The sequence below is a fragment of the Embiotoca jacksoni genome, unplaced genomic scaffold, assembly GCF_022577435.1.
Source record: "Embiotoca jacksoni isolate LCO1_2020_lvr unplaced genomic scaffold, fEmbJac1.0.p SCAF_110, whole genome shotgun sequence".
NCBI lineage: Eukaryota > Metazoa > Chordata > Actinopteri > Embiotocidae > Embiotoca > Embiotoca jacksoni.
This window is the reverse complement of record NW_027185242.1, coordinates 396031-409014: the sequence shown is the minus strand read 5'-3', so window position 1 is coordinate 409014 and position 12984 is coordinate 396031. Positions and strand designations below refer to the sequence as shown.

The window sequence follows — 12984 nt, the reverse complement described above, 5'->3', positions numbered from 1 at the left end:
CCCAGAACATCCCACAACGTCCCAGAACATCCCAGAACATCCCACAACATCCCAGAACATCCCACAACGTCCTACAATGCCCCAGAATGTCCCACAACATCCCAGAACATCCCACAATGTCCCAGAACGTCCCAGAACATCCCAGAACATCCCACAATGTCCCAGAATGTCCCACAACATCCCAGAACATCCCACAACGTCCCAGAACGTCCCAGAACATCCCACAACGTCCTACAACATCCCAGAACGTCCCAGAACATCCCAGAACATCCTACAACGTCCCAGAACGTCCCACAACATCCCACAATGTCCTACAATGTCCCAGAACGTCCCACAACATCCCAGAACATCCCACAATGTCCCAGAATGTCCCACAACATCCCAGAACGTCCCAGAACATCCCACAACGTCCCACAACATCCCACAACGTCCCACAACGTCTCACAATTAATGGAGGGAGGGAAGAGAAATGTTTAAGTGTTGAAGGAAACCAAAGCAGCAGATGTGGAGCCTGGGAGAGACAGAGACAATGAAACCAAGCTGTTGTCTGTAGCACATATGTTGTTTGATATGTTTGTTAAAAAATCCAAATGTTATTTAATTTTAGTTTTAATGAGTGAAACCAGGAAACAGCACCTGTAAAGTCTCCTCTAAACAATAAGTCCTCCTCCACGCCGGCAGGCGGCGCTGTGCCGCAGCGTCGTGAGGAGACATGACCTCTACATGTGAGCACTTCCTGTTCACGTCAGACGAGCTTGTCGAGCCGAGAACACAGAAGACATCTCCACGCTGTAACAAATGACTATGCCGGGTTTCCTGAGGACCGCCGCCAGCCGAGCTGCTCCCGTCCTGCGGGGACACACCGTCACCCAGCGGGCTAACCTGTACACCCGCCCGGCCAAGGAGAAGGTCGGCCCCGTGGTGAGTGAAGCTCCACCAGCTAACAGGGAGCTAGCAGGCTAACAGCCGGATCCGTCCTTGGCGGAGAGGTCAGAGCCTGAGGCGGGACTTCATCTCCTCGGTCCCGGACAGCGGAGGCTGCTAACACTTCATTCAACTACAGAAGCCGGTCCAAAGAAAGATCAATATATTTAATGTGTGTTTAATGTCTACAAATACTCTGAATGTTAAAAGATACATGGAATAAACTAATGAAGCTTTAATGTGATCAGTGTCAGACAGCAGCTCCATGTTCATGTCATTCACACCTGTCATTCACACCTGTCAGAGGTGAAAATCTGAGTGATCAAGGGGGCGTGTCTCATGTCACATTGATGATGCTGATTGGCTGTCAGCTGACCCTCTGTCTCTCTGCCTGTCCAGGAAACAGTCATTGGAATGGGGATGTTCTGCCTGGCCATCCTGGGCCCGTCCGGGTGGGTCCTGGCCCACCTGGAGGACTACAAGAAGAAGGAGTAAAGTGGACATTTTAGCAGTGTCACACCTGGTGTCTCCAGGGACATCCTGTCTCCTGGGACATCCTGGGACCATCATGTTCCTCTACCTCTGTCAGATCCACTCATCAGCTCTGAAACTGTTACACAATTAAATATTAACTCAACCTGCTGCTGATTGTCTTTATTTTCTGTCTTTGAGTAAAGCTTTTACTTTAGAACATAATGTTATTTTTAATATTAAATACTGAATTACTGCTAAATTATTTCACACTTAAAGCTCCTGATGAAATTAATTTATAAACAACACTGATGAAGAATGAAGAGCAACACCACTGCCCGTAACACCACCGTAACAACACCACATTAACAACACCACCTTAACACTACTGCCCTGTAACACCACCGTAACACCACCTTAAAACACCCGCCCGTAAGACCAGCTTAGCATCACCGCCCATAATGCCAACTAACATCACCCCACCGTAACACCACAGTAACACCACCGTAACCCGTAACACCACCGTAACAACACCACCATAACACCACCTTAACACTACCGCCCTGTAACGCCACCGTAACACCACCTTAAAACACCCGCCCGTAAGACCAGCTTAACATCACCCCACCATAACACCACAGTAACACCACCATAACCCGCAACACCACCGTAACCCGTAACAACACTGTAACCCGTAACACCACCGTAACACCCCTGGATGTGTGCTGCTCCGCGTATGAAAACAGACTTCTTCTCTTCAGTTTTATCAAACAGAAGAACCTTAAAGAATCTCAGTTAACCAGCCGAATTGTAAACATGTCACTAAATCCTTGTTACAATAAACTCAGAGGATTGAAATGAACAGTCCTTCGCTATCCTGACCAGCAGGGGGCGGTAGTACACTGAAGAAGAAGTCAGCTGACCGGAGGATGATCATGTGACCAAACAGACGTCTCTGTCACAACATACTGATCCGACAGACTGATCCGTGTTTCAGCAGGTACGTCCCATCACTGGTCCACCAGAAGTGTTCCACCTGGCTCCACCTGATGGTTTTAAGTTCAAGACAAGTTCTAGATGAAGCTGCTCCTCAGCGGCTGTTGTGTGTGATTCTGGTTTTGTGTTATATGATTCTGGTTCTGTGTTATTCTGGTTCCGTGTTGTGTGATTCTGGTTCTGTGTCGTGTGTGATCCGTCTCTCAGAGGTGGAGCTATGAGGCTGGTGATCCTGGACGACTACGACCTGGCCAGTGAGTGGGCCGCCAAGTACATCCGGAACCGACTGGTCCAGTTCCAGCCGAGTGCCGACAGGTACTTCACTCTGGGTCTGCCCACAGGTGAGCTGGGATGGTGGCAGTCGGTGAACACATGTGTGACCTGTGAACTCTGTGTGACCTGTGACCTCTATGTGACCTCTGTGTGACCTGTGCTTCAGGGAACACTCCGTTCGGCTGCTACCAGAAGTTGATCCAGTTCTACCGGAGCGGCGACATCTCCTTCAGATATGTGAAGACCTTCAACATGGACGAATACGTCGGTGAGTTCTGCTGTTTATAGTCTGATGCAGCGTCACTGCCCAACCTGCTTACAGAGTTGCCATGGCGACCTGACCCCAGATCAGAGGCGGAGCATGGGTGGACAACCTCCCAGTGTTCAGTGGCTCCTCTGATGCTCGTTACATGTTCCATTGTTTCCATTGGTTCTCATGCCCCCCAGGTCTTCCTCGGGCCCACCCGGAGAGTTATCACTCCTACATGTGGAACAACTTCTTCAAGCACATCGACATCGATCCCGCCAACGCTCACATCCTGGATGGGAACGCCAGCGACCTGGAGGCTGAGTGTCGCGCCTACGAGCAAAAGATCTGTGTGGCCGGAGGGATCGAGTTGTTCATGGGAGGTCAGTGTTTCTCTGCAGACGTCAGGGAGCGCTCCATCTTCATCACGGAGTCTTCCTCGTCTCCTCTCCACAGGTATCGGCCCCGATGGCCACATCGCCTTCAATGAGCCGGGCTCCAGCCTCGCCTCCAGGACCCGAGTCAAAACCCTGGCCAAGGACACCATCATGGCAAACGCTCGTTTTTTCGGTAACGACCTCTCCAAGGTTCCCACCATGGCGCTGACGGTCGGCGTGGGAACAGTCATGGATGCCAAGGAGGTCAGACTGGAGGCCTGCAGTGACATCATCACGTGTTACCTCGTTAAGATGTTACATAAGTGTTCTGTTTATAAGATGTGAACCGGTCCTCCTTTCAGGTGATGATTCTGATCACCGGAGCTCACAAAGCCTTTGCTCTCTACAAAGCCATCGAGGACGGAGTCAACCACATGTGGACGGTGTCGGCCTTCCAGCAGCACCCCCGCACCATCTTCATCTGCGACGAGGACGCCACGCTGGAGCTGCGGGTCAAAACCGTCAAGTACTTCCAAGGTACCAAAGAACACGGGTCGTTAGTATAACCAGAGAACACGGGTCGTTAGTATAACCAGAGAACACGGGTCATTAGTACAACCAGAGAACACGGATCGTTAGTATAACCAGAGAACACGGGTCGTTAGTGTAACCAGAGAACACGGGTCGTTAGTGTAACCAGAGAACACGGGTCATTAGTACAACCAGAGAACACGGGTCGTTAATATAACCAGAGAACACGGGTCGTTAGTGTAACCAGAGAACACGGGTCGTTAGTACAACCAGAGAAAACGGGTCGTTAGTATAACCAGTCTACAGCATGATCCAGTCTACAGCAACAGGAAGTGATGTCAGTGATGATGATGTTCTGATTGGATCTAACCTCTTCATCTTCTTTGCAGGTTTGATGCATGTTCACAACAAGCTGGTGGATCCGGTGCTCAGCATGAAGCGGTGAACCAGGACATAATCGACTGGAGGATCCACTCTACGGATCCAACGCAACCGGACTTTACGGAACCAACGGGACCGGACTGTAAGGATCCAACGGGACCGGACTATTTGGATCCGGTCCTGTCCTCCATCTGAGGACGGATGAGACAGCTGTCTGTCCTCAGCGGTACATTTTGTTCCTCCACAGACAACCTGGGAATTTTCAGACTTACAGATCGGTGATGTTAATGTGGAATCGGTGTGCAACTTTTCAAAAACAACGTGGGACTCCGTAGTTTTCTCTGGACTCCTTCCTAACCGGACCAGTGATGATATGTTTAGCCGTACGTCTTCACTTCACCGCTGGTTGTCGAGGTGGTGTCCCGCTAACAACGTGGGCTTCATTGATAATTGGAATACTTTCTGGGGGAAACCTGGTCTGATCTGGAGAGACAGCATCCATCCTACTTTGGATGGTGCAGCTCTTCTTTCTAGAAACATGGCCATGTCTCTTAACAGCCCTAAAACCTGACATTCAGGGTTGAAGTCAGGACGCAGAGCTGCAGTCTTACAGCTCCTCTGCAGCTTCTTTAGAGCTGTCACTCACCCAAAACCTTCAACATCCTGTAGAGGTTGTGTCTGTACCCAGACCATCTATATTTAAAAAAAACTCAAGGAAAGATGGATCAATAAAAATGTAATAAAAATGGATCCTACCAAATTAATGGATCAAAAAAAATCTGACAATTAAAAGCAAACTATTAAATATGAGATCTCTCTGGTCTAAATCTCTGTTAGTAAATGACTTGATAACTGATCATCAGATTGATTTACTCTGTCTCACAGAGACCTGGCTGCAACAGGAAGAATATGTTAGTTTTAATGAAGCAACTCCTCCCAGTCATATTCATTATCATATTCCTAGAGATTCAGCAGGAGGAGGAGGAGGAGGAGGAGGAGAAGGAGGAAGACGAGGAGGAGGAGGAGGAGGAGGAGGAAGAAGAGGAGAAGTAGGAGAAGGAGGAGGAGGTGGAGGAGGAGGAGGAGGAGTGGCAGCAATCTTCCACTCAAGTTTATCAATTAATCCAAAGCCTAAACTTAGTTATAAATCATTTGAGAGTCTGACTCTTAGTCTCTCACCCAAACTGGAAAGCAGAGAAACGGATTGTATTGTTGTTGTTTATCTCCCACCTGGTCCTTATTCAGAGTTTCTAACTGAATTCTGACTTTTGATCAGATTTAGTGCTGAGTTCAGATAAAGTGATGATAGTGGGAGACTTTAACATTCATGTTGACGTGGACAACGACAGCCTCAGTTCTACTTTCAGCTCATTATTAGATTCTATAGGCTTTTATCAGGATGTAAATAAACCCCGTCACCGTGGTAACCACACCCTCCATCTGGTTCTGTTGTATGAGATGGAAACTGAAAATGTTGTTGTATTTCCTCCAAACCCTGTTTTGTCGGACCACTTCTTATTAACATCTGAAGTTACAATAATGGACTACACAGCATGTGGGAATAAATCCCACTACAGTAGATGTCTGTCAGATGATGCCGTGGCCAAGTTTAAGGAAGCAGTTACATGTTTATCCTCTTCGATGCCGTGTGTTAAAGCAGTGGAAGACATCTACGTTGATCTTAGTCCCACACAAGTGGATCATCTGGTAGAAAACACTGCAGTATCTCTGCTACAACTCTAGATGATGTCGCCCCTCTGAAGAAGAGAGTCATGAACCAGAGGAAGTTGTCTCCATGGTACAACTCAGAACTACGCTCTGCTAGGCAGCGACTAGAAAGATGGAAAGGAAATGGAGTTCCACTAATTCAGAAGAATTTCACCTGCCTGGAAGGAGAGTCTAATATTATATAAGAAAGCTCTTGGTAAGGCCAGAACTTTATATTATTCATCATTAATAGAGGACAACAAGAACAACCCCAGGTTTCTTTTCATCACTGTAGCAGGCTGACAAAGAGTCCCAGTTCTGTTGAGTCCTCTATTCCTTCAGCTCTCAGCAGTAATGACTTCATTAACTTCTTTACTAATAAAATTCTTACTATCAGGGAGAGAATTGGGCCGACCCTTCCTGACACCATCACTGATGTGATGTTAAACACAACAGCCCTGAAAGCAACTGTAGGACCAGATGTAAACTTGGAACATTTCTCTCCTGTTGAGCTCTCTGAGTTAACTAGAATTATTTCTTCATCTGGATCCTCTAGCTGTCTGTTAGATCTCATCCCAACTAAACTTTTTAAGGAAGTCTTCCCTTTAATTAATACTTCCATATTAGATCAGATCAACCTATCTATTGTAACCAGCTATGTACCACAGGCTTTTAAAGTGGCTGTAATTAAACCGTTACTTAAAAAGACGACTCTTGATCAGCTGTTTTAGGAAACTACAGACCAATTTACAACCTGACATTTATTTCTAAAATCCTTGAAAAAGTTGTTGCTAATCAACTTTGTGATCATTTACAAAGGAACGATCTGTTTGAAGATTTTCAGTCTTTAGAGTTCATCATAGCACAGAAACAGCTCTGGTGAAAGTTACTAACGACCTTTTATTAGCCTCAGATAATGGACTCGTCTCTGTACTTGTTCTTCTGGACCTCAGTGATGCTTTTGATACGATTGATCATAAGATCTTATTACAGAGATTAGAAGATGTTACGAAGATTAAAGGAACTGCATTAGACTGGTTCAAATCCTACTTATCAGATAGATTCCAGTTTGTCCATGTCAACAATGAGTCTTCCAGACAAACAAGAGTTAGTTATGGAGTTCCACAAGGCTCAGTGTTAGGCCCAATACTTTTTACTTTGTACATGCTTCCATTAGGAGATGTCATCAGGAAGCACTGCATCAACTTCCATTGTTATGCAGATGACACTCAGCTATATCTTTCTATAAAACCAGATGAAACTAATCAGTTAGTAAAACTTGAAGCCTGTCTAAAAGACATAAAGGCCTGGATGACCAAAAACTTCCTGCTTCTAAATTCAGACAAAACAGAAGTTCTTGTACTTGGTCCTAAACACCTCAGAAACTCTTTCTGTAATCACTTAGTTACTCTAGATGACGTTGTCTTGGCCTCCAGCAAAACTGTGAGGAACCTTGGAGTCATCTTTGATGAGGATTTGTGCTTTAGACACTGTATAAAGCAAATCTCCAGAATTGCCTTCTTTCATCTACGTAATATTAATAAAATCAGGAAAATCCTTCCTCAGCGTGACGCAGAAAAACTCATTCATGCGTTTGTTACTTCTAGACTAGATTATTGTAATTCCTTGTTGTTAGGATGTCCAAATTACTCATTAAAAACCTGCAGCTGATCCAAAATGCTGCAGCAGGAGTACTGATGGGATTTAACAAGAGAGATCATATTTCTCCAGTTTTAGCTTCTCTTCACTGGCTTCCTGTGAAATCAAGAATAGAATTTTAAATTCTCTTGATGACTTACAAAGCTCTACATGACCAGGCTCCATCATATCGTAGAGATCTTATAGAACCATATAATCCCAGCAGAGCACTTCTCTCTCAGTACGCTGGTCTACTTGTGGTTCCTAGAGTTTACAGAAGTAGAATGGGAGGCGGAGCTTCAGTTTTCAGGCTCCTCCCCTGTGGAACCAGGTCCCAGTTTGTGTTGGAGGGGCAGAAACCCTCTCTAGCTTTAAGATTAGACTCAAAACGTTCCTTTTTGATAAAGCCTATAGTTAGGCTTGGCTCAGGTAGACCTGAACCAACCCTTAGTTATGCTGTTATAGGCCGAGGCTGCTGGAGGACCTCGTTACATGCTGAGCTTCTTTTCTTTCCTCCTACTCTTTAACTGACTCATACCTCGCCATCTTTTTCTCTCCCATAGTTTCTTCTTATTATCTGTTGTCTCCATTCAGTTCCTTCACTCGTGTAGTTTCTGTTCTTTCTTTTCCAGATGTCCCGTCATGGAGCTGCATGTCTCTGCTCTGCGCTTGTCGTCTCCACCAACAGTTCTTCTCTTCTATCTCTATGCTGTCCTTTTCTCTCTCTGCTCTCCTCTCACCCCAACCGGTCGAGGCAGATGCTCCGCCCACCTCTGATCCTGGTTCTGTTAACAGATGCTCCGCCCACCTCTGATTCTGGTTCTGTTAACAGATGCTCCTCCCACCTCTGAGCCTGGTTCTGTTGGAGGTTTTTCTCCCTTAAAAATTAGTTTTTTCCCTCCTAGCTTATGTGGGAATTGTTGAATTGTTGAATTGTTGAATTGATGAATTGTTGAATTGTTGAATTGTTGAATTGTTGAATTGATGAATTGTTGAATTGTTGGTTTCTCTGTATAATATTGTAAAGTTCTGCTGTAAGAACTTTAATGTGTTAAGTGCCATGAAATAACCTGTGTTGTGATTTGGCGCTATAGAAATAAAATTGAATTGAATTGATAGAGGTCACTGATCTGATAGGGTCTTCTGGATCAGAGATGTTTCTTTGATTTAAAGCTGCTGGTTCTGGTTCTCTCCTCAGTCTCGGTCAGATATGATTGTTTAACCAATAAGAACACAGATGGATGTAGATCACATGGTGACCTCTGACCTTAGTAACAGCACGCTCTCCAGTGTGATGATGAGGTTAAGGGTTAGTCAAGGTTAGTTAGGTTAGTCATGTTAGTTCGATTAGTGAGTGTTAGTGATTTTAGTCACCTTAGGTTAGTCAGGGTTAGTTATGGTTAGTCCGGTTAGGTTAGTCAGGGTTAGTGATTTTAGTCACGTTAGGTTAATCAGGGTTAGTTACATTAGTTACATTAAGTTAGTCAGGGTTAGTTGGGTTAGTCATGTTAGGTTAGTCAGGTCAGATTAGTCAAGTTAGGTTTGTCAGGGTTAGTTATGGTTAAGAGTATCTTTCGTCATTCTGTATGTGCTGGTGCAGATCCAGTGTGTCCACAGGGAGGCAGTGTCTGCTCAGCTCTGACAGGAACATGTGGTTGAACATCTGGATTGTATTTGTCCTTATTCTGACACACCAACAGTTTAAACAGTGACAATAGACATCACTGATCCCTGCAGGAAGTGTGTCACTATAGCAACAGGAAGCATCGTAGCTGTTGATAGTGTTACATCCTGGAGGTTTTCTCAGGAGGGAGGTCACGTTCATGAAGACATAATCTGAACCTACTAACGGGTTTCAGTGTTAGCCTAGCTTAGCGTGAAGACATGTTAGCCTAGCTTAGCATGAGAGTGTAAACAGGTACATGAGGCTGAATGTGATCTGCATTCCTGCAGTAACTCTGAGTAATATTATAAGACAGTAAACTAACGACGCAGGTTCTTTCATTTAAATACAATTTCATGCTCTTATCCAGATGAAAAATACAGGTCCTCTGTTTAATTCTGTTTGTCTCAGAATAAATAGTGTTCAATGTCTTGAGACTACTGGTTTAGTGCTGAAGATATGAACATCTGACAGCTGATGAGTCTGAGAAGAAGGATGAGTTCAGCTGAGTGAACATGAACATCGGCTCACTGTGGGATCGATGAGTCAGCAAAGGTTCTACCAGCACGTCAGATACTGTCAGCATCCTCCTGTCTGAAGGCTGCTGCTCTGGGTATGAGTTTGTGTATGAATGTGTGTGTGCGTGTGTGTTAATGTGTGTGTGTGTGTGTGTGTGTGTGTGTGTGTGTGTGTGTGTGTGTGTGTGTGTGTGTGTGTGTGTGTGTGTGTGTGTGAATCAGAGATCACATCATGAAGGGTTCACATCAGAGTTCACATCATAAGAAGTTCACATCATGAGGAGTTCACATCATGAAGGGTTCACATCAGAGTTCACATCATAAGAAGTTCACATCATGAGGAGTTCACATCAGAGTTCACATCATAAGAAGTTCACATCATGAGGATCACATCATGAAGAGTTTACATCAGAGTTCACATCATGAAGAGTTTACATCGTTCCTGTTTCCACTTCCTGTTTAGACCAGCAGACTGCTGGATCATTCCTCTAACAGAACTTTTGAGAGCTCCATGAATCCCAGCTGATTGGTTCTCACCTGACATCACTCTGCGTATGATTAATCTCTTGTTCTATGATTCAGTGCAGCTCGTCTCTGACCTGCAGTAGGATGTTCATGGTCAACGTAGCTGTCTGTCTGCTGCCATGGAAACCGAGCTGCAGTGTTGAGACTGGACCTGACACAGGGGACCCTGACAGAGTCCACCAGGTTTACAGCAAGTGTATCAGTCCATCACCTCCCACCTGTCATCGTTATCAAACTGAGGGGGGCGGAGCTTCATCCTGACCTACAGCTGGACTACATCTGGATATGTTGGTCTATAAAGTTAGATTTGTACAGGAGAGTCTCCTGACTCAGCAGATTGAACAGCACTTCCTGTTGTGATGTCAGAGCTCTAATCAGTTTCCATGATGGAAATCAATCAGTTCATGTCAGTGTATTCATGCAGTGTGACATCACACATCTTCTCAGGTGGAGACGAGACGTTACTACGTCTCAACAAAAATACAAAGTCAGCACTTTGATTTGGTTCCTGCTTTACATGACTTGAATTAAAAGATGTAAAACTTCAGTCAGAATTTTCATTTAACGTCCGTTAAAGTCTGTCCTCCTGACAGGTGACAGGATGAGAACGGAACGTCCTGCAAAGCTGAGTGTTCATCAGGAACCGTAAACCAGCGCCAGTACAAAGAGAACAGCTTCAGCTTTAGCTTCGATGTCAACGTCAGATCCATGGAGCATCATGGGAAGTCTCTTCTGTGTGCATGTGTTCACAGCAAAGACGAGTCCAGCCTCAGTCAGGACAATAAATGTCTCAGCTTCAGCACATCTCATGAGAGTGGACAGAACAGGAGACAGAAACCTCAGAGCTGCTCAAAATGTTCCTGGTCAGTAATCTGTGTCCTCCTGTCTGAATCTGAGTCTTTAGACTGAGTCTCAAGACAGATCCGTCCCCTCTGTCCCATGATTCACATTGACATGTCTCCTACAGGTTATTTCTGATGACAGCCTCAGCTTCCACTCCAGGAGGAGAGACAGGACAGAGCTGTACATTGTGCTCCTTAAATAATGAACCGTATGCCGTGTTGCATGAATAAATCATGCAGCAGCTGCCTGAGAGGCAGAGATCTGGGATTGATTCTCCAAGTGTGCAACTGCAGGAAGAAGGTTTAATTGATCACTTGAATCATAAATCAGCTGAAAGAGAACATTTCTGGAGCCACTGGTTTCTGATGAAGGTGTTCTGGGATGAAGGAGACGTCTTCATCAACCAGGACGGGAACAGGAACTGCTTTACTTCAGGGAACACAATCAATCACAGGTAATCAATCAATGTGTTCTCCACCTCACTGAAGGGTTACATTAGTGTTAGAGGGCCAGCAGCATCCAGAACACCATATTTAACAGCAGTGACTGTGGAGTCTGGATCTGTAACATCAGAGATAACAGTAACATCACACATACTGGACCGGGTCGGTCTGAACTCATCTGTAGGATCCACTTTCTGTGCTGTAGACTACTGCATACATTCTGGGAATAACAAGACGTTTCTGTTCATTCTTCAGGAAAAAATCTGGGAGAATCTGGAAGAGCACTTCAACTCACATCTGTGATACATTATTTATATTTCACTTAAAGAAAGGTCCACTATGCTGATCCCCAGGGTCCTAACAGGTCAGAACAGAGAGGGACCACATAGATCAGAACAGATCTAAAACCTGCAGATGGATTCTATGATGATCTTTATTATTTATTCACGTTGATAGATTCTAAATGTCTCCATGAGTGTGTTAGGAGCAGACTGAGTTTCAGACCTCATTTGCAGAGAAAGACATTTCAGATCTTTATCTGAAACCCTGTCATCAGTCTGGTTCTGTTCTGGTTCTGTTCAGAGAGCCTCCTCCACATCAACGCGTGTGTCAGAGGATGAAGAGACTCATAGTGTTTAGAAATATGCTGTCAATCATGTTCTGATGCTCAGCAACCTGATGAAGAACCGCTCCTGAAGGTTGCCATGGAAACGATCATGTCTCCACTTGGGTTAAAATACCAGAAACAAGTTCAGAAACAGGTTGAGAGAGTGTGAGGGGCCTCTTCCATCACAACATTTTCACAGGGATGATCACCTGACTTCAGGGAGGATCACCTCCTCTCATTCAGGCAGGTGTGAGGAGGAACACCTCAGGAGGTATGAGGAGCCACGTACACCTCTGACCTTCCAGACTTCAGTCAGTCATGTCTGACTCTGCTGAATGATTATTCAGAGTCTGCTTTTAATATTCAGACCAACTCAAAAATATAATCTCCATACATAGAAGAAATTCTGACTGCTGATTGGCTGCATGGTAAAAAATATCCTGTCAGGGAGGAAACCACTGTCTAACGGTCCCTCTGTCCTCTGTGTTGTCATCTATTCATAGTGGAGCTGATGTGAATTAATTAGGTAAAGGTGGATACATCTTCATTCAGGGGAAGATGTTTAAATAAATAATTGAAGTTTTTATTTTTCCAAAGGAAAATGAATGTTAAAACTGGAGGATAGAAGATTATCAAAGAGTTTGCAAAGTTTACATGTGTGCGAAGTAATAAAGTACAGGAATACATTTGGTTTTATTTCTACAGATTTACCGTTTACTACAGATTTGAGCATTTTATCCAACAAGCATCAGAAACATGTGATGAATGAGGTCTCTTCGTCTTTCTGCTGTTTTTCAGTCAAATACATCTTATTAATGCACATGTTCTCACTGAAAGTCC

At 44.8% G+C, this 12984-nt stretch overlaps 2 protein-coding genes across 2 annotated transcripts; both read left to right on the top strand.

The window, feature by feature from the left end:
* The first annotated feature begins 725 nt into the window (after positions 1–725).
* cox8a (cytochrome c oxidase subunit 8A) lies at positions 726–1561 on the top strand. The gene is made up of 2 exons (XM_069143527.1): positions 726–921; positions 1324–1561. The coding sequence occupies exons 1-2, from the start codon at positions 799–801 to the stop codon at positions 1417–1419; spliced, it is 219 nt and encodes a 72-aa protein (XP_068999628.1). The 5' UTR covers positions 726–798; the 3' UTR covers positions 1420–1561.
* A 107-nt stretch (positions 1562–1668) lies between these two features.
* LOC138194634 (glucosamine-6-phosphate isomerase 2) lies at positions 1669–8661 on the top strand. Its single transcript, XM_069143526.1, has 7 exons — positions 1669–2395; positions 2599–2732; positions 2831–2932; positions 3112–3294; positions 3368–3552; positions 3651–3825; positions 4209–8661. The coding sequence occupies exons 2-7, from the start codon at positions 2609–2611 to the stop codon at positions 4262–4264; spliced, it is 825 nt and encodes a 274-aa protein (XP_068999627.1). The 5' UTR covers positions 1669–2395; positions 2599–2608; the 3' UTR covers positions 4265–8661.
* The last annotated feature ends 4323 nt before the right edge of the window (positions 8662–12984 follow it).